Source organism: Gopherus flavomarginatus, chromosome 7 (assembly GCF_025201925.1).
Source record: "Gopherus flavomarginatus isolate rGopFla2 chromosome 7, rGopFla2.mat.asm, whole genome shotgun sequence".
NCBI classification, from domain to species: domain Eukaryota; kingdom Metazoa; phylum Chordata; order Testudines; family Testudinidae; genus Gopherus; species Gopherus flavomarginatus.
The window spans coordinates 106,837,066-106,859,144 of record NC_066623.1 but is presented as its reverse complement, the minus strand read 5'-3'; the positions used below and the strand labels follow the sequence as shown (position 1 = coordinate 106,859,144).

Sequence of the window (22,079 nt, the reverse complement as noted above, 5' to 3'; positions counted from 1 at the left end):
GTGGTGTTAAAATAATACGACTTGGCGGGGGATAAGTAAGTTATCTCAGAATAAATCTTAATGTAATCAAATCTGAGAAAGCTTTTCCAGAATAACATTTACAAAAACAGCCCCTCCACCACTATGCCAAGTAAATCTAATAACCCAATGAAGCAAGAAGAGCAGAAGACTCTGTGAAATTCACTAGAGATATTGCAGAAAATAACCAAATGAAATTCAGTTTGAAAAAAATGCATGATAGTACAAATGGAAAAACAACACACCCAGTACATGCCATAGTCAGTAACAGCTTGATCCAAAGCCCTTTAAACTCAGCGGTAGTCTGTCCATTGACTTCAGTGGACTTTAGATAAGTCCCTAGTAGGAGGAAAGAGATTTAGAGTGATAATGGACAGCACAACAGACATAAATTTGCAGTGTACTATGGCTGCAGAAGGGCCAGTGCATTTTAGCTCTTCATAGCAAAAGCACCAAGTCAGTGTGCCTGGAGGCAATAGCAGGTATGGCTCAGGTATGAAGCAGTAATTGGACTATTACAGTTGCTTTTGGACCACACGCTATAATGAAGATACTGACAAATTGGAGGGAGTTTGAAATAGAGCAGAAAAAAATCATGGCAATAAGAGAGAGACATTTGTGAGGAAAGATCTGGACCGGGGTGGCCAGCCTGTGGCTCCGGAGCCACATGCAGCTCTTTAGAAGTTAATATGTGGTTCCTTGTATAGGCACCGACTCCGGGGCTGGAGCTACAGGCCCCAACTTTCCAATGTGCTGGCGGGGGGTGCTCACTGCTCAACCCCTGGCTCTGGCCCCACTCCATCCCTTCCCACCCCTACCCCTCAGCCTGCTATGCCCTTGCTGCTTCCCCTCCCCCTCGGAGCCTCAGCCTGGAGCCTCCTGCATTCCTTGAAACAGCTGATCGGGAGGTGCAGGGAGGGATTGGGAGATGCTGAGGCTGCTGACGTATTACTGTGGCTCTTTGGCAATGTACATTGGTAAATTCTGTCTCCTTCTCAGGCTTAGGTTGGCCACCCCTGATCTGGACTGTTCAATTCACAGTATTTGCTTTGGCAACAACTAAGGGGAGAGAGAGAAATATACCAGTCTGCAAATACACGAAGAATGTAAACAAGGAACTAGAAGAATTGTTTAGTGTAGTACACTGAAGTAGAACTAAGAGTATGTTTAAACTTGAAATTTTAGTAGTGTTTGAGCATGTTAACTAACAATTGTACATCACAGCATACGGCCACTTCGCAAATGTTCAGGTTAAACATGACAAGGAACAAATGTTTGTATCCTTCGCACACTAGAATTTACAACTATGGTAGTTAACTGGTGTTAAAACATAACTCAACATTCCAGCATGAGTATGACATATCCTAGGAGTTATGGGATTTAAAAAAAAAATTGGGAAATTCAAGGCTTTAATGACTTTCTGATGGGGAAGTAAAGGGAAGCCACAAGCAGTCATGCGACCCTCCCCAGAAGTATGTTTTGGGTGCCTAGGGCAGCCAGCAGAGAGGTAAATCACTGTGAGGTGGAGGAAGGACAGGGAAGTCCCTGCTTGTGGCTCCTACCCTGCGTTAGGCTCAGCTGCTAGTCCCATCTGGGCTGGGGAGGACAGGACTTCCGCTTACCCTGCATGGCATCTGGGGCCGTGTCAGACCCACCCCCAGATTTCTCCCCCAGCTGTGGGAAGCTCTGCAAACTCCCCCCTTTCCTCCCTCTCTTCCCCCATGCTTCCTGAACCCATTGCTCCTGAGCTGCAGGGAGAGGGATCTCTGTACAGGGAACTGCTCCCGCATCCATCCAACTCCTGTGCATCCAGACCCCCTCATACCCAGACCCTCCTGCTGAGCCTCACCCCCCTCAAACCCAGAACTCCCCCTGCACCTGGACCACCCTGATGAGCCACCCGCACTTGGATTCCCCACCCTACCGAGCCCCAACCAGCTGCCCCTGGATCCCCACACCACTGATCCCCACTTCTCCAGCACCTAGACCTCGCACTGAGCTCCCCACACCCAGACACTCCCCCCCTGCTGAGCCCCAACTACCTTCAGCTGGACCCTCCCTGCAGAGTTCCATTACTGTTCACTCAGATTGCCCCACACAGAACCCTCTCAACCCACACCTGGAGCCCCCCACACTAAGCTCCTCCACGCTTGGGTCCTGCTTTTCTGAGCCTGCCTGCTCACACATGGTGCACCTGGCACAGAGGGGCAGGGCCCTGGGGTGTTTCTGAGATAGGCCAGTCCTTGCATTGTCAAGGTTGGGTGCAGGGGGGAGGAGCTGCAGTTATCTCCCACCTCTGTGCAACCAGTGGCCTGTGCCGCCCAATGCCATGCTGGAGTTTTCACATTTATTTGACAAATAAAATTTGCAGGATTTTGCAGAATCTTAAAATATTGTGCACATAATTTTTAGACGCAGAGTGCCCTCAGGAGTAATTGTACTCACTATGAGCTAGATTGTACTAACAGCATTTAGCCTGCAATAAGAGTTGGTGCATGAACCATTATGCTTCAGAGAGACAGTCTGCCAGAGCTTCCCGGTGTATGGAGCAGCACACAAACTGGTCGCACCCCTTGAAGGGGTGCATCCTGCAGTCTCTGATGCCCATTCAGTGGGCTGTGATAGGTAATAGTTTTGTTGTTTAATGTGCTACTGCAAGGCTTTCAGATACTACAGAGATGAGTGCAGTATAAGAACCTAGAGAATAGACTCAAAGCTCTAGTTTCTCCAATCTTTGCTTTCTTCGGCATTGATCAGTAGCAACTCTGTTCCCCTAAAAGGGTTGTGATTTTCATCATCACTTATATGGGCTGCCAAAGGTGATGGAAGGTGTCTTGCTCCTTTCTCTCTTTGCCCCCGCTGTGTACCAGCATAAGGGCTGTCCGTGCTCTATCCCTCTGTTTGTAAAAATCAAAATCCTGTTGAGTGTGTCAGTAATTTCTGACACTCATTTCAGTTTTTAAAAAAGTCACTTGGCAGAGCTAAAAACTTAGGCTCACCCAGAGACTACAGTGTAAGTGGAATCTGTGGTTTTTGATTAAAGTTAATGGAAATGCTGAATGGCTGTAAGCTTCACAGCTCTTGTGATAGTCTCATTAATTCAGCCAGAGATCATATGGTTCTTTTCCTCACTAAAGGAAGTCTGCTACCAATATTGCATGAAAATGTATTTCTTATCTAGACCATATCGGAGAAAATTGGAGGATGAGCAGTGCACCTATTTGGCGATGTTAATCTAGAGATCTGTGCTTATAAGAAACATGTATTATTCTGAGTATAGTACTTGCTATTTGCCCTCTATAGACTTGCATCTCTTTGCATTCTTTGGAATGTGGGCTGCTGTGTATCATTCTGCTTCTGAAAATGCCAGCATCAGATTGGATCTGAGACGTCAACGTCATTACGTCAGATGACTTTAAAAAAAATACCAGTTTAAAAGTAAAATGTATCCTTCCCTTCTTAACTTCTCATTCTCCTATATTGTTCTCCTTTTCCCTGACTTTACACTCCACTCTCCCTGCATTTCCCAGTGGTAAAATGGAGGGGAAGAACAAACCAAGTGAGGCCTTTTTATTTTCTTTATTTCCACATTTGAGTCTATGGTTTGGCTGATGACACAGCTATGGAATGAGAAACTCAAGGGACTCCTTTATTGCCATTTCAGCCCTTTAATAAAAATATTATTTTACTTCTACAACATCACATGTCTAAATGCTGTTTAAAAAATTGCTGCTCTTCCAATTGACTGTTCTGGTGTCAAGATTATTGACAGAAAGTATTTGGCCCAAAATTTTGATGTTTATGTTTTTAAAGCTTACACAAAATAAATGTTTCCATTATTTATGTTTAACTCCCAGGTAGCTGTTTTTAAACAAATAAACATTCCCCTGTGATATTTGCAGTCCAAATACTGCAACAGTGTGAACCAGAAAGTGAAACTGATTTTTACCAAGTTTCATTGTCCAAGTTAAAAAATGGAAAAAGTAACTAACAAATGGCAGATGTGATAAAAATAAATAGATTTTTTCATAATTTTAGGTGTAATAATTTTAAGAAGACATTAACAACAAATTAAGTATTCCTTTAAATATCCATGTGGTATGTTTACTCCTCATATAATATTTCCTTTTTAAAAAAGAATAATGTAAAGTGATACCAATATATTTCTTAAGAGCTAAATAGATCTATGTATAGGTTGTGAATTAGTACTTCATCTTTTGTAGGGAGCAGGAAGGTCAAAGGGAAAATTGTGCAGGTTGGTATGATTCTAAATAATTATATATTGGTATAAGGTATTGCTGTTAGGTGGAATAAAATAATCTTAAAACAATCTTTATCCGGGATTAAGAGTTTCTGATTTACCAGTGACCTGTTTTCAGAGTGCTACAAAACCATTATGTATGCAAGTACAAGATGAAAATGCTGTACAATGTGGGGTTAGAGAAAAGCAGTTTTACAGCAGCGTAAGCAATGACTGTCAAGGAGTTGTACCTACCTTGCCAGATAAATGACTATAGTGTTTTATGGAGAAATCTGCAGAGTAGAACACTCACCTTATTAAAGCACCTTCTTGTGGCAGAAAATGCTTAAAGAGTACTATGGGGCCCACACGCAGAAGAACATTTCTAGGGTTTTCCCCCTACTGCTTGTTTCTTACATTAGAATTCTAAAGTTCTGACATCCTCCTTTTTGTTGGAGGACTCAAGAAAGATTTTTTGAAGACTTGGATGGTGACATCACAGGACGATGAAACCCAAGTTGCTGCTGCTCTCCCAGAGTCTCTTGAGAGGGGCCAGGGAAATTGACTGAATCAGGACTGCATAAGCATGGAGACAGAATTCTTCTTGTGTCCCTCAAGATGCTCTTCTAGCCAGGGCTGAAGTGCATTGGCAGCTCAGTATAGGGAGACATGTGTTGCCACTATCTAAGCTATCCCTGTTGTGGATATGTGGAAGATGCCCATTTTCAGGGCTGTCCATCAGGATCATTCACCAGCCCTAAATTCACATGAACAGGTAATAAATTAATTAAAATAAACTGGGCATAAAGAAGGTTTTAAGTTATATTAGAGGAATACTAGTATGGATATTTGTTTGGATTTTTAGCTTTTTGCATAAAAATAAAATCAACATGAAATTTCATCTTTGTTTAAGGTGTTTGACAACTTAATCAAAGGATAAATAAACCCAGGCAAGGTTTCCCTATGCTGGTTATGAATTTAGTGGTTCATAAATTGTCTGCAAAAACATTTTCCATGGGGGATGATGGAAAGAGGGAGAGAAAAGCTTTGTGCTTTCATTTTAGCTATATTACAGTTATTAGGATTATATCATCTCTTTTACTTATCTGTATGTCAAAGATAGAGTGACCAGATGTCCTGATTTTATAGGGACAGTCCCGATTTTGGGGTCTTTTTCTTATATAGGCTCCTACTACCCCCCACCCCCTGTCCTGATTTTTCACAGTTGCTGTCTGGTCACCCTAGTCAAAGGGCCTTTAGCTATAAACATAATTTGATTAAGGGCTGTAATCCTGCAAACTACTACTCCCTTGAACAATCCACCTTGAAGTTAATGGGACTACTTGCATGAGAAAGGATTGAGAATTTGGGCTCTAAAGTCTGATCCAGCAAAGGCTTGCACACATGTTTAACTTTACTGTGGTGACTAGTCCCATTGAAATCAGTGGAACTGCTCATGGCGGTAACATTAAACACACACATAGACCCTGATCCTGCAAAGACTTAACTTTGTCTATCTAGGCTACGAGAGATCATTATCTTATGAGGTTAACATCCCAAAATGTTGTTTAATTTTAGAGAATGGGAGGTCCATGTTAAACTTTGGTTACAAGGTTTAATATTTGGAATACATATTAATTTTAAAAATAGCTATAGGATTGCAAAAAAATTGCTGGGGAAAGCAATGCTTATTTTGTTTTCTGTATTTCTAAATCTTGGAAGTAAAGTAGTTTTCCCGTTTGTTGTTTTAATTGAAATGTGTTAGATCTGCCTCCACTATGTGTACAAACACCTTCTGGTCTTTTGTTTTAAATATATCAGTATATAAACATGAAAATCCCTGATGCCCCATATCCATATAATATTTAAAATTTGCTTCTTCTATTAACATTTAACCCCTCCTTCCCCCCATAGAACAAAATTAATCCTTATTCTAAAGGACTTGACTAAAGAAATCAGAATTCTCACATTCAGTGAAGAAATACTCTCAGAATTTTTCAAAAATATTGCTCCCAAGTATAAGTACCACAAACCACTTCACATAGTATTCTGCCCTGTGCTTACGCATGTTGTTATTTTTACTAAAATGTTTACATCATGGTTGGGTTTGATGGTCCAACTTTGAATAGTAATTTGAGGGGATATTAAGGCCTTGGCTACACTGGTGCTTTACAGCGCTGCAACTTTCTCGCTCAGGGGTGTGAAAAAAAACACCCCCCTGAGCGCTGCAAGATACAGCGCTGTAAAGCGCCAGTGTAAACAGCACTGCAAGCTAATCCCCATGGGGAGGTGGAGTATGTGCAGCGCTGGGACCACACTCACACTTCAAAGCGCTCCCGCGGCAACGCTTTGAAGTTTCAAGTGTAGCCAAGCCCTAACAGTGCCTTCAGGCCCTCTCAGTCTTGCATATTGTAGTGTTATGTATTTTTACTTCCAGGAATACTGATTTATGCATTTTCATGGGACCTTGTTGGTGTCCCTCTTTTTTAATCACTAGTATGATGGATTAACAGTAAAAGGCAGCACCATTTTTTGTCTTCCTCTCAGGCTACTCATCTGAGAAAAGATTCTTGTCTGGCATGTTAGATTGTAGATGCTCACAGCTGACAACTGCAAATTCTTGACTAAATTGGTTATGTCAGACATGTAAGTGTAGTACAAAGAAGACCTGACACTGGAAGCAAAAAATATCTTTTTTTTCCAGATCAGGGTATAGTTATGGACAGCTTCTGAATGTTATGGGGGGATGTCTTTGATCCTTTCTGTTTTCCTCTTCTACTTGGAAGGCGGGGGAGAAGATATAATTGGGAGGTAGGGGATTGGAATAATAAACAAACAAGATATCGCTGGTCATGGCAGCACTTCACTGTGTGCTAAAGACTGAAATAATTGAGAGATGTTTCCTTTTGCTATGTTTTTGGGTGTTTAAAAATGTAACTACTCACTGTGTTTATATTGTGAACATCTAACACTTAATAAAAGCAATCTTCACGTGGTTACCATGAGTAATTTCTCATTTTGGAGCCACCTCGCTTTTATCACGTAACAGGATCTTTAAATAAAGAACCACAGCTTTCCTTTAGATCCCATTTATATTCAGATCAGTTTATAACCTTCTAATTCATAAGGCCATGTGGTGGGCTATCACTTGAATCTTTCTAAATATACTTTTAAAAGATGCCTCACTGGGGTTTGTTGTTGCTGTGCTGTCTCTTACTCACATGAATAAGCATCATATAATACCCCTGATAATCATGTGATTAGTTGCTAAGCAGTGTATATATTTTGCTGTGGACAGGGAGATCATAGGAAATGTTCCCCTTTTCACTCTCACCTATTTCATATTGATGCTCATGTAAAAATGGAGCAAAACATTTTAACCCAAAAGAATCTGCCTGTTTCCAGAACATGTAACACTACTAAATACCAATCATTACTTGAAATACAAAGCAGACTCTTTTTTTTAAATGGGCAGATTGACAAAGATTTGGCCCCAACTCGAATAAATGTCCATAGTATAGTGGGGTGGCTGCCCTATCACTCCCTTTTCTGCACAAAATGGTACAGCAAGTGCTCCCTGTCTAGTTTCCTCCTCTTTGGTAGTTTCACTGTAACACAGAACTGTAGGTCATGATGTTATCCCCCTGCCTGAGTGAGAGAGAGACTTGCTAATGCTAAACTGTGTGTCAGCTCCCTAGAACACCAGTCAGTTACCACCCAAACACACTCCTCCGGACTTTGCCTTGCAGCTTAACGCTCTAGGTACCCAATTCGAGGTCCGCCTGTAGTGTCCATCCCCTGACACTGGACACTCACAGTAATTATCAGGTAAGGGGTCCTCAAAGAGAGAGTGTACACATAGCTGGAAGGTTGCAATTCAGGATCAGATCCTTTATAACAACACAACACTGTAATCTATTTATGGTGAAAACAAATATAAGTTCATTAGCAAAGCACAGAGAATCACAGATTCAAGTGCGTATTGAGTCAGAATAAAGGAAACAGACATGGTTATGACTTTCTAGAGTCTAAAACTTAACATATTACATCCCTGCCTAAAGCATTTTCTTACCCTCAAAGTCTTTCTGCAGAGCTTGCTGGTTTTTCAGTCAGTCCAGGATCCATCTTAAAAACTTGTTAAGCCTTCATAAGCAATGGGTGATGATAAGCAGCAGTGTGTCTGTAGTGGGGAAGTGTTCGGCTTCTGTGTTAGTCTATTTAGCACTTTCTTTAATAACCTGGAAGAAAATCACAGGTGATGTTAAATTTGTGGGGAGGGTTTGAAGACACCAGTCCAGAGGACAGAGAAATCATACAAAGGGACTCAGAGAGATAAGGAGCATAGACAACAAGTAATTACAGAAGATCCAGTTTGGGAAAATGCTGACTTTCTCCCTACTTGTATTAATCTGGAACATCCATAACTCAGTGTGATAGGAAGAAACTTTGGAAGTGATATTTGGTAGAGGCCTGAAGATGATAAAGAATGAATTAGAGATGAGTTATAATGTGATATGGCTGTAAATGTTGCATTCGGGGGCTGGATACACAAAGGCATCATGTCGCAGAGTAGGGAGGTTGACTTATCTGGGTATATGTATCACTCTTGGTATGTGGCTCTGGTGCGACCCCACCTGGGGATCATTGAGGCACTGCTCTACCAGAAAGATGGGTGGGTTTACAATGCCAGAATAAAAAGGATCATAATTTGTAAAGAAAAATCATAAACGTAGATAAATATAGTTTGACTTCAGGGTTGGACATAAATCTACAGATATTCAAAGGGTGAATATTTTTCTCCTGGAGGGAGAGAAATTATTTAGTGTTTTATAAGAAGGAATAACTAAACAGTGTTGGAATCATATTAAGAAAAGCATCCTGACAGGGAAATTTGGCTGTGGAATAGTCTCTCAATGGAAAGCCCCTTTGCTTGGGATACTTAAAACTAGACTGGACAAAAATGCTAGGACGTGTACTTTAGGAAACAAGCATATATTGACAGGAAATGGCCTGCAGGGTCCTTTCTATGTCTGCCGTCTATGATTCTTGCAGGTCAATGCAATCACATATTCGCAGATGCAACACCTTACTCATATCATAGGCTCTCTGCATTGAGAGAAGAATCTAACAGGCTGTGTGCATTCAGCTGATGCTATAGCCTTCTGTAGGAGGTTGCCAGGAGTTTTATTGAGTCCTAAAGGTTGATTGGCATATTGCACAAATATTCTCAACTATTTTGCTAACCTTGACCCAGACTGGCAGAAACCTGGGGGACAAGGAGGGCACTGAGAAGGGCAGTGTTGTATTGTTCCACTCTCTCCCCTCCCCCTGTAACTCCTAGGTCAATGTTGGATGGACTCCATGGTGTGGAAATCCCAGCAGTTGGCATGGGATTTCTTGGTACTGTGACCTCCACAGGAGTGTGATGTCCGAGAGCTGGAGGGGCTGAGGGAACCTGTGATGGATTGAAAGGGCACAAGGCTGTCATAGGAGTGTACCTGGTGAACTAGTGACTCCATAAAGATTCTCAGGTTTTGGGAGCTAAACCTGCTGGTTATTCTGTGAGATGTAAAGCCTGATGCCTCCGCAACTGGTGATGTTTAAGTGGAAACTCCATGATGGGGACCTTGCAGAGTCTGACACTTCCTACGTCTGATTTTCTTGTGTGGGGCTGACCTCGTCTCACATTATATGATTAATATAAAGCAATTTCCTCTCAACATGAACTGTAAGAAAAATAGCTGATTAATGATGCTGTGTCTCTGACGTACAAATATGTAGTTTCACACCATTTTTTCTGATGAGTAGATTTTTTCCCTCTGCAGTTAATAGACATTATTAAACTGCTTTAATGCAAGTAATATACCGCCATAAATCTACTGTTAATTAGGTTATGTATCAAGTATTGTCCCAACAAACACTATTGTAAATGATGGCTTCAGTTTTCCAAAATTCTGTTTTAAATATAAGGAATATAGATACAAGGTTTAAACACTGATTTAAGTATCTGAAATAAGGTTAAGCAACAATGAAAAGCATCTGTTTGTGAGAACATGATGAAGAAGAATGTCACAGTTCAGGGTAACTGCATTTGTATTACCCTCCTCTGGTCCACCAAAGGCACCCACTTAACAGTTCCTGAATCCTCATCTGTCACCTCTCTGGAGCAGCAACCCACATCCCTTTCCCTCCTGACCAGTGGGTTTCTGGGCTGCACAATTCCCTGCCTATACTGTGATATTCCCAGCAAGCCAGACTGCCTAAGACACCAACGTGTGCACTTTACTTTCTCTGTGAAGGCTGTGAACAGCATAATTGCACTCAGCTACAAGTTACAACACAGCTTTTTATAAGCAAGCAATTTTTTTTAAGGTGAAGACATTACTGATGTCACACATTAAAAACAATAAATGACTGTACACATATGCTAATAAGCTTATTAGATGCCATCCATTAGCCTGAGGAGACCATAGTAGGTCAAATCCTTCCAACCATTCTGCAAGGATTGAGGGCCCCCTTTGGACAGAAGGTCCTGTCCATTTGCCAGATTACGAAGAAGGCCCAGTGTCAGCTTAAATTTAGGCTATTTATTTACAGTTTTTTTTTCTTTGTTGGTTTCTGGAGAATTTAATTTGAACTAGTATATGGGAGCCTCCCCAAAAGGTGGCGCCTCTCTTGGGGGACTGCAACCTGGCTGATTTGCTTCAGTTACCCACTGTTTTTAGTTCCTGGAGGAGCTGTGGTAGCCCTGTCTTATGGAGTAGATCACAATTATACATAAACCGTTAATTTTAAACACTGGACTCCAAAAATACTGCATGGTGTTGCAATATTTGTTACATCTCCCCCCTCCAGAGGTTAGATACAATCCTGGTCCACAGTAATACATAAACTGGATACAATAAGGTCATTTAGGATATTGCAGGAAATTGCCATATCTACCATGTATGTTTAAAATATTTTCTTTTGTGTGGGAAATACAAATTTAAAATATATATTGCTTCAAGTCCAACTTTAACGAATTCATAAAGATATTCATATATATAAATGTATTGGAAGTTCAGATGTTTAATTGGATAATTATGTCCACGTTAGTGTATTTAAAGTTGTTAAGAAATAAATCTACAGGTCTAAATTATTGTTCAGGTGGTACATGATTTTGTAATTACAGAGCCAATTAAAGATCCTTTTGTAAAATCATGACACTATACATTGGGCCTGTCAGCACAAATGATTCTCCGTAAGTGTACAGAATGAGAATGCATCAACTTATATTTGTAAATTTTCTCCATACATTTCATAGTTAGGCAGAACATCTAACAATTAGTTAAACCCATGTAAACTTTATTTGCCTATTTTCATGTGGAGTTTGTGCATCTATTTAACTTATCTATGAATAACTCCTGGAGACAAAATGAAGTAGTCTGGTAGAGAACTGCCAAAAATAGATCCTTGCCAGTTTTCCTAAGAAGCTGGCAGCACTCTTTATCCTATCCTCCACATGAAGTTTAAGCCAAAAATGTGTGGGGTAGCAGAGGGAACTTGATGCAAACATTCTTCAGTGAGTAAGAAAGGGAACAGCATAAATAGTAAGTTTAGTATATTCCAAAATCCACTGATGTCAGCAAACATCAGCAAAGCAAACTTTGTTTTTTGTTTTAAATCTTCTAATTTTAGGAGCAGGTTCCAGTTCCTGTTTATCATCCAACTCCTAGCCAGACTCGGCTAGCAACACAACTAACAGAAGAGGAACAAATTAGAATAGCGCAAAGGATAGGCCTTATACAGCACCTGCCTAAGGGAGTCTATGATCCTGGACGAGATGGCTCGGAGAAGAAGATTAGAGAGTAAGTTACACAAACTAGTAGTTTTAAGGTGGTGGTGGTTTATTTTTTGGTTTTTTTTTTTTAAATGATATTTCTGCGGGAAAGCGGATCTTGGGAGGAGAAGGCTTTTTTTGGCCTTGTTATATTCTTCACCTCACTTTCCTTGATTAGCAGTGAGATTATATACCCTAGGGCAGGAGTGGGCAAACTACGGTCTGCGGGCTGGATCCAGCCCATCAGGGCTTTGGATCCGGCCCGCAGGATTGCCACCCTTGTGGCGCCACAGTCCCCACACCGCTCCCAGAAGTGACTGGCACCATGTCCCTGCAGCCCCTGGAGGAGGGGACGCAGAGGGCTCCATGCACTGACCTTGCCTGCAGGCACCACCCCTCACAGCTCTCATTGGCCAGGGAAGATACCGACAGGCGAGGGCAGTGCACAGAGCCCTCTGCTCCCCCTTCTCCAGGGGCTGCAGGGGTGTGGTGCTAGCCGCTTCTGGGAGCAGCCCGGTGTGTGCCGCTGCCACCTTGGAGCTGCTCCAGGTAAGTGGTGCCGAGCTGGAGCCTGTACCCCAAACCTCGCCTGCACCCCAACTCCCTGCCCTGAGCCCCCTGCTGCACCCTGCCTGCACCCAAAACCCCTGCTGCACCCCACACCCCTTCTGTACCCCAACCCCCTGCCGTGAGCCCCCTCCCACACTCTTCCTGTACCCCAGCCCCCTTCCCTGAGCCTGCACCCCTGCCCTGAGCCCCTTCCCGCACTCTGCACCCCCTTTCTGCACTCCAACCCCCTTCCCTGAGCTCCCTTGTACACCCCACACCCCTCCTCTGCCCCAACCCCTTGCCCTGAGCGCCTTCCTGCACTCCTCCCTGCATCCTGCCCTGAGCCCCTTCCCGCATTCCACACCCCCTCCTGCACCCCAACTCCCTTCTCTGAGCCCTGTTGTACACTCCACACCCCTCCTCTGCCCCAACCCCTTGCCCTGAGCCCCTTCCTGCACCCTACATTCCCTCTTGCACCCCAACCGCCTGCCCAACCCTACATTCATGGCCCTGCATGCAGTTTTCCCACCCAGATGTGGCCCTCGGGCCAAAAAGTTTGCCCATCCCTGCCCTAGGGTGAAGTAGATGCCAAAATACCACTGCAAAAGCAGTCTTCCCCATCCCTGCTTAGACCACATAATCCCATTCCTTGAATCCCTCCATTGGTTGCCTGTAACAAACTAAAGCTTCTATTTCTCTCCTACCTAATCTTGTCCCCAGAAAATCTGTGTTCCTTTCTGCCCTTGTTCCCCACCTCCATGCTGTTCCCAGTCCTTTTGTTCTTACTGATCCTTCTGTCTCCTTTTTTGCATTTCTGATTTCATGTCTTCTACCATCCTCCCTTCTTCTCCGCATCAAGAATAATCACAGCCTCTCTCTCCTGAATTATTGTCTCATGTTTCGCTTATCTTGTCTTATTAAGGTTATAAACTCTTCAGGGCACAGACTGTGTGTTAGCTATGCTTGTAAGACATCCTGTAAATTTATGGTACCGTTTAAATATTTTTTAAGCACAGTATGTTTAGCAAGTATCAGAGGGGTAGCCGTGTTAGTTTGGGTCTGTAAAAGCAGCAAAGAGTCCTATGGCACCTTATAGACTAACAGATGTATTGGACCATGAGCTTTCGTGGGTGAATACCCACTTCATTGGATGCATGGCATGGATATTTAGCTTAATAGTTCCCATTCAATTCTCGTGGAAGTGTCAGGCTGCAATCAATCTCCTGAGTTTTGATAGTAATAAGGAGGGTTCTCTTCGCTCTTTTCGGAAGCCTGACTGCCATAAGGAAATTCACAGCTTTCTTTCCAGGCCAAGTAGTGGTTTTAAGGAACATTGTTTTCCATGCACCAGTCTCACTGAAGTTTTCCTGTGCCTTGTCCCATCCCTCTGATAAGTGAGTTAGAGACAGGTTTGAATAGTCCTCAGTGGTGAATCACTAGGGCTTTGATTTTTGAGCTGAAAGTCCCCTTGCTGTAGCAAGTAGGTTCCTGAAGTTTCAAGTACTGAGAGGAAAATGGATGTATTATGGTAGATGTCTCTTCACCTAAGTTACAGTAACTTGGTCATTTCTCCAACAAGTCCAAGTAGATTTGACCTGGTCTAGTAACCTCATGGAAATACTATGCTACTGCAGAAAGGCCAAAAGTTTGAGACTTGAACTTGGTTCTTCACTCCTAGCTTGGTAGAGAATTAGAGTGGCCACTCCTGGCACTACTGAAAGTATTCTGGTGCCTTGGTGGTTTCCAGCCATTTATATTGGGATGTGGAGATTGAGCTTCTGCCCTCCAGGCATAGGGCAAGGCTCAAGAGACTCCTGTTGATTGATTGGAAGAACACCCTGTGATTCAGGCTCATGTACTCTGGCTGGCCTACATAGAACATTGAGTCAATGGCAAAGTAACAGCAGCACAGCTGTCTTGAGCGCATCTGATTGCAGCATGCTGGAGAGAGTCTGGCTGCTTCATGCGGGAGGGAAATCAGGAGCACAGACAACAGTCCCTCATGAGGAGGGAGGTGCTGAGCCAAGAGAGAGGGTCCTGGCCTAAATAGAAAAGTTGCATTGTTTAACTACAGGTGTGATTTTAAAAAACTGATTTAGTTAAACCAGTGCAGCTTTGTGTGGACACACACTGTTTTAAGAGTGTTTAGTTTAAGTTGATTACAAACAGGTTCTCACATAATCCCATGATTCCAGGAGCTCTGGCCTTAAAAATAAACACTAGATAGCACAAGATTCACAATAAAATCATGGGAGTTGGCAACATTGTGAGCTTATGCCACTGGAAAGCACCATTCCAGAGCTTTTCTTCCTTAAAAGCTGTATTCTTCAAAATGGCAACATCTGCCACCGTAAATCATTCCAAAATATAGAAAAAAGGAACTGCACCTAGGAATGTTCATGTCAGAATCTCACAGAATCGGTTGAACTGAGCAGCAGCCTTTTCAGTTATGGCACAGAGCACAGCATTGATTGTGAGTGCCTGAAGGAAATGGCCTGTCGGGAGAGATGGAGACCAGAGGAATTACAGTAGTTGTGGCTTCTTCAGTTTTGAGGGCCTTTTTACGTTGATCAAACAGGTTACAGTGTTTGATAGAGTCAGATCATCCCCCTGTGGGTTATAATCACACAGCTCATTGGAAACTGAGCTTGCATTCAGCATCCTCCTAATTTTGTTGGATGGGAGGGGGTTCCCCTCCCCCACATGGGTGGATTACACAGAGTGAGGAGTTGGGATTAAAAGCATTACTGTGGCAGGATGTGCCAGAGGCTAATGTCATCCACATGGAGACTCTTTGGGATTTTAGGGACATAGCATTGAGAGCACTCCCAAGAAAGCTAGTGCTGATGGCATTAGTGTTAATTTACCCAGGAAATCCCCACCCTATGAGAGGATGAGGTGAAGAGAACAGCTTTCCCACCTGCCCCTTCCACACTTGTGGAGCCCAGCCCCAGCAGAGGCGGCTTATATGGGGTTAGGGGAAGTGAGGCAGTGGCATAGAAGAATTGCCCTCTTCAACACCCCTTCCTCCAGTTTGCAAGTTTTGTCCCCTCCATGTGTGGACTTGGAGGGATGATTTGGCCTAAATGTTTTTGTCCCATAGTTTAACTCTGAGAACCTTGTTTTTTTTTTTAAAGTGAAGTTATAATTAATATTTATAAGGCAACTACTGCAAATAGCTTCATACCCAGGCATGTCACTTACTCATTTTAAAGTAGAAATAGCTTTGGCTGGCTGGAGAAGTCCTTTTTAAAAAAGCATTAAAGAATAGGTAGTAATAGAATTATTTACTTACATAGAGCCATTGTAAAGCACAGTCCTTCCTAGGCAAAGATGACAAGGTCCTACCTCATGGAGTTTAAATTAAATATGTGCAACAGTGGTAACCGAGGGGGAGTGGAGGAGATGCAGCCGTAAATAGCGAGAGTCAGAGAGGTTGTCCCCTTTATGAGAGCTGAGGATGCTTAGTACCATGCAGGAAGTACACCACCTCGAGCAAGCTCAGCCCGTAGTGTGGCCATGCCCTGCAGGTCATGCATGGTGTGTTTTCACATGGTTCTCATTATCTACATTTTATTTAAATTATTTTATTTATGGGAGGGGCAGGGGGAACAATGAAGGGTTTAATTCAGCCTTTTACTTTTCAAGGTTAATCTTTATTTTAATTTTTGTTATCATAAATGGTGTTGGGCATAGAATTAAGGAGACTTGTTAGCTTCACTAACGTAAAATGTATTCAGATGTTGATGTGATAATAAACTTATCCTTGTGCTTTTCTCCAATAAACGTAGTAGCAGGGTAGGTAATACTGCTGCTTAACTTTCCAAAGCGATAAGAGTATCTTAACATTTCTCCAACTTCTTTTTCCTCAGATGTGTGATCTGTATGATGGACTTTGTTTACGGGGACCCTATCCGATTTCTGCCATGCATGCACATTTACCACCTGGACTGTATAGATGACTGGTTGATGAGATCGTTTACGTGCCCCTCCTGCATGGAGCCAGTTGATGCAGCACTGCTTTCATCATATGAAACTAACTGAGCCGGGGTTTTGCCTCTGACTCATCAAGGAAACCATCCATTTTAATGGGTTTGATCCTTTGTCATTCAGCCCAAAGAGCCAGGGATTAGGAATTAAGATCATGCACAAAAAGTACATTTCCTAACAATTCCTGAATGGCTGCAGATATTGGAAAAACACATAATATTTTAGGGAATATAGAAAAAGTAGGAAGTTATTTTATGTAAAGCCTTGACCCAATACTTAAAAACAGTTGTTCTTTAACGCCTGTTCTTACACACATACATAGGAATTGTATAAAGTTCTAAAAAAACCTGTAAATGTTCAAATTGAGTGTATCAATTTTTCTTAGATGCGAGATAAGGATATTTTTTCCTAAAATAAAGGAACAATTTTTGTTCTGATTCCTTTCACAGATTCCTGGTATTTGGGTCAAGGCTTTATTAAAAGCTACATTTTATAACACTGGCACAAAGAAATAGTTTTAAGCTTGTTTGCACAGTTCTTTTTTTTCCATTGGAAATGGACTCCATTGCCTTAGGTCTTTTTAAATAGTGTATTGTTATCGTTGGGCTGGCTCTACGCTTGAAATCCAGTTTATTTATAATCTGTTAAAAGTGCTATATTTTGTTTGCAGTTAGGATTATGCAGAATTCATTGATCTCCTAGTCTGTAAGCAAATGGAGATGCACTGTCCCTTTTCTATAAGTGACAATTCAATGCAAGGATGCAAAACAGATCTGCCAGTTAAATTTTGTTTTACCCTTTTCTGTTTCTTTTTCCTTAATTTGCTTCAGTTTTGATCAGACAATGATGCTTAAACTTAAGTGTCAACGTTTTTGATTTATTATGTTAAAGGTGGACCACTGTGCTTCAGGACAAGATGAAAATGGAGCCATGGTGATTAAACTGTTCAGAACCGTTTATTTTCCTTCTTACAAAAATTAATGTCAGCGTTGATTACTTCTCCTGCCGTACCCCACCCCCAATGTCTTACACCATAGCAAAAGGGTACTGCATCTCTCCTTCCTGTAGTTCTTCTTAGGTTATTGAAATTAAAAATAAACATACTGTATCTCAGACTCTGAATGAAATGTATTTGTTAAGTCTTACTGATGGACATTTCAGATATATGAACTGTGTTTTATGTTTTGCACATAAATGTTAAGTTCATATATAAACACAATTTCATAGTGATCAAAGGGAAAAAAATAGTACAACTAAAGTGGAAGTGATACAAGAGACTACAATTCTGAAGCAGAAAAGGTATGTGCTTGGTAGAAACAGTCTAGCAAAAATTGTAGCTTTCAATCTTTGTATCTGCTTAGCATGTGGTTTATTTTTTTCTTAAATGTACTCTACTGCAGTGGTCCCCAAAGTGTGAGGCATACTCTGTGCCCCCCCCCCCCAGGGGAGCAACATTCGGGGGTGGCAAGGTAGGGCCTGGGCCAGCCCCTACAGGGAGCAGGGAGGGGACACACCCAGCCCCACTGTGCCCCCAGCCCAGCTCTGATCCCAGCTGCAGCTCTGCTTTGCCCTTCGCTGCAGCTCCAATCTGTCCCCTGCTCTTCCCCCACCCCAGTCCCATTCTGCCCCCCCTGCTCCATCCCCAGCCAGCTCTGTCCTCATTCCCTCTCTGCCCCCAGACCAGCTCCTCCCAGATCCCCAGCTCTGCCTTCAGTCCAACCTCTTCCGCTAAGACAACTGTGCAGTAATGGAGGGGAGACTTGGACAGATTCCATTACTGGTAGAGGGGGGGCAGAGACGGTGACAGGAAAAGTTTGGGCACCGCTGCTCTACTGTGACTTTTATACCCTCAGTGCAAAGCTGACACATTGAGACAGCTTAGTCTAGTACAGGGGTTGGCAAGCTTTCAGAAGTGATGTGCCAAGTCCTCATTTATTCACTCTAATTTAAGGTTTCGCGTGCTGGTAATACATTTTAAAGTTTTTAGAAGATCTCTTTCTATAAGTCTATAATATATAATTAAACTACTGTTGTATGTAAAGTAAATAAGGTTATTAAAATGTTTAAGAAGCTTCATTTAAAATTAAATTAAAATGCAGAGCCCCCTGGATCTGTGGCCAGGACCCAGGCAGTGTGAGTTCCACTGAAAATCAGCTCACGTGCTGCCTTCGGCATGTGTGCCATAGGTTGCCTACCCGTGGTCTAGTAAAATGGGATGCAGCCTGAAGTTAACCACAATGAATAAGGGAACATTCTTGGTTGTTCTGTGTATATAGTTTGAGTGCTTGATGTAACAATTTATATTTAAACACACAAGGACGTTGAAAACTCTGTGTACTTATAATATACAGCAATTATGTGTCATTAATGATTTTATAAGGTTGGGCAGTAGACTGCAGAATCAACATGTTGTTTTATTTATTAGCCCTGCAGCTGAAAGCTACACACCGTATTGTATATGAATTCTGTAGGTATTCAAAAACAGTTCAGAACAATCTACAGTACCAGATTAATGGAAGTTGTTATACATTGCCTGATTTCCCCCGTCTTCCCCTTTATATCACACACACACACTCACTCTCTCTCTCAATTACATGAAGCAATTCTGAGAGGAAAGACCTGAAATTGTGCAGTGTTCTCAGTGGCAAATCATTGGTGTAGGTGGGTGGGTGTGGGTGTGTTTTGTAACATCATAATGTCCATGTTTGTCAAGTATTCTAGTCAGATGTTTTTCCTTTTGCCTTGATTTTTAAAATTGGCAAATGAACAGTTTTTAAACAAATTTTTCATGTTGGTATTTGTCTATTATAATACGTGATTTATGAAAGATTTGGAAGGCGCATTGAAATGACTGGTTATCGAGCTGAATGGTTTTCCAGGCACTTTGTATTGTTGAACTTTTAACACTGATATATAGTGTTAAAAGAAACAAACGTATGCTTTAATTAAATTACTGGTTAAATTATAACAAAAGGTGTAAAGGGCTAGAGTTAGAATTGATAACGCAAGAACATTCCAAAAACAAATTTTAATTTAAAATATGTAAATATAATGAATGCATTAATTGATTTTAAACTTCTAGGTGCAATGCTGTTGCATAATAGACTTGCTTTTCCATAACTAAATAGCTTAAATTCAGATTTTTGGGGGGCTTTTAATTCATACACCCAAAATGAATACATAATTTACTTAAGCCCAGGAAAAAATAGTTTCAAGAGAACTGTGTAGACTGAGATTGTAGATCACTTGGATTCTAGCCCCAGCTCAGAAACTACTTCCTTTGTGTCTAATTTCCCCCATCTGTTAAAAATTAGGATAATACTTGCTTCCAACTTTGCAGGGGTGTTCTGAATTAATTATTGACACCTCAAATACAAATATGATAGACAAATTGATTGCAACATAGTTTGTTTCCTAACCTACTTACAACTGCGGATCCATTTGTGGTGTAGCATAGATCTTACCAGTCTAGATCAGTTTTGTAATTCTGATATGGCCACCTGTTTTAACCTGTTTCCCTGCTGTGGTTGTATTTTTAGGGTAGACAGTCCCTTAGTATTTATTATAATACTTTTCATCTTCAAAGCACTTTGCACACATTAAACTAAGTATAATTAAGCATGATTTTAAAAATCTTTACCTGAAAAACTGTACTAGTAAAATACTGAACTTGTAAAAGCAGTTCACCACTAAAGGAACTTTGGATAAAAATAGTCTTTATTGTTTTAAAGCATCCCTTAGCAATCATACATGTGATTCACTATGATATCATAAATGCTTTACAAAACTTCATTACACAACCATTTTAGAAAATATTGGGTGCTCAATTCCATAGTTGCTATAGATAATTAACACACACTATTAGAAATGTTGAGTGTTAGTGGTGGTATTGTTTTAATCCTTTCACCTATAAAGCCAGGTCCCTCAATACTGTGAGGCCAGCTGTCTAGGCCTCTGAGGGAAGAGAAATTAGTTAATTCTAAAAGTTTTTTTTTTTTTCTTACATACAATTATGATTTTAAGGTACCAATATCTTGCAACTTTTCTGGATTAGGAGCAACTGTCCCTTTGGAAAGCTGACAAACCCCTTTTCTAGTGATGTAAAGCAAAAATTTCTAGACCAAGGGATTACAAGATATCAGACCTTAATCTTGTCAGTGATCGTTTCTTTTTTTTTTTTAATGGCAGATGTTTGAAACGGCTGAGAGGCTTTGAATGTTACATTAAGTCCTGGTGAAGATGGAGTAGTGGACAGAGTGCAGGTTAGGTGATCAAAAGTGCATGTTAAATACAGTTTATCACATGGCTATCACTAGTATGTGCTTACACCCCTATGTGTGCATGAGATTTCTCTTCAACAAGCAGTCAAATGTCAGATAAAGCTAACACGAGAATGTTTCTTATAAAATCTATAACTGTTAAGCCATCCATAGAACAGTCCCAGATTTAATATCCAGAATAAATGTTTGTTTTAAAAGATGAAATTCCTTTTACACAGAATTTTAGTTTTGGGGGAAAATGGTGGACATGGTTGTATGCTAACAACTCTTAAGCTGTTCGCTGTTAAATCCTGTTCCAGGATCAGAAAGTGGGGCCTTTGACTTTCTGCAGCTGAAATGCTTAATTAATCCCTTTATCAAAAAGCATAAAGGTAAACATTTTCCTTTAAAGTATACTTTGTAGAAGAAATAGCTAGATTTGCACACTGCCAGCAAATCTCTGACTTCAACTTTGCATACAAGCTTCGAGCGGATAATCATAAGCCACAGACAAAAAGCGTTGAAATTTAGAAAATACATTGCTTCATTATCTGCAAATATAGGAGAGTGATAATAACTTCAAAGATAATTGTTATATCAGGCGATCCTGTTGTACTGGGAGGGTGACTTAATTACATTAAAAGGTTTTATTATGATTTCTGATTTAGAGGGAAGTTCAAAATTATAAATCATTAAGGCAGTGCAAGTTTAATAGATCCATGCTGCCAAGGAGCCAGGGTCCCCTTTGGGAAAAGACACAGATGGCTTTAGCTTCCTGTGGATCCCAGCAATCCACCGGTGTGGGGATATGTCCTGTTGCCTTTGACGGTGAAAATCCCAGCTTGTGTGAGGAGCTCCACAAAGCAATCCTAGACTTGCTTGTCCAGAGACAATTTGTGTGGGTTTTTCTGTGGGAGAGGAGGATCTTGGCCAGGTGCAGTTGCTATTTTAAATATATGGTTTCCTTTATGAATTGTTCCAACTTACAGCTTGGATGTTTGAGCTGAGAGTGGGGAGTCCTGAGTACTTTTGATTTCCTCTTGATCACACAAGCCAATGGTAAAGTCCCTTATGCTTTTTGCATTTCCTTTTTATCCAGGCTATGAAATAGTGTTGGCTCAGAAAAGCAAAATGTATCCACACACATTTTTATACTGCTAAAATCTAGCCACCTGAACACTTCAGGTTTGCTATGCAACAGCAA

General features: G+C 41.4%; 1 protein-coding gene across 1 annotated transcript in view; it reads left to right on the top strand.

Annotated features, from left to right (window-relative positions):
- Positions 1–17,729, top strand: part of RNF11 (ring finger protein 11) — a 42,337-nt gene extending 24,608 nt beyond the window's left edge. The window contains exons 2-3 of the mRNA XM_050961693.1: positions 11,936–12,105; positions 16,499–17,729. Coding sequence (XP_050817650.1) covers positions 11,936–12,105; positions 16,499–16,670 — 342 coding nt within the window. The 3' untranslated portion in view covers positions 16,671–17,729. The remainder of the gene's footprint in view (positions 1–11,935; positions 12,106–16,498) is intronic.
- Positions 17,730–22,079: the final 4,350 nt, after the last annotated feature.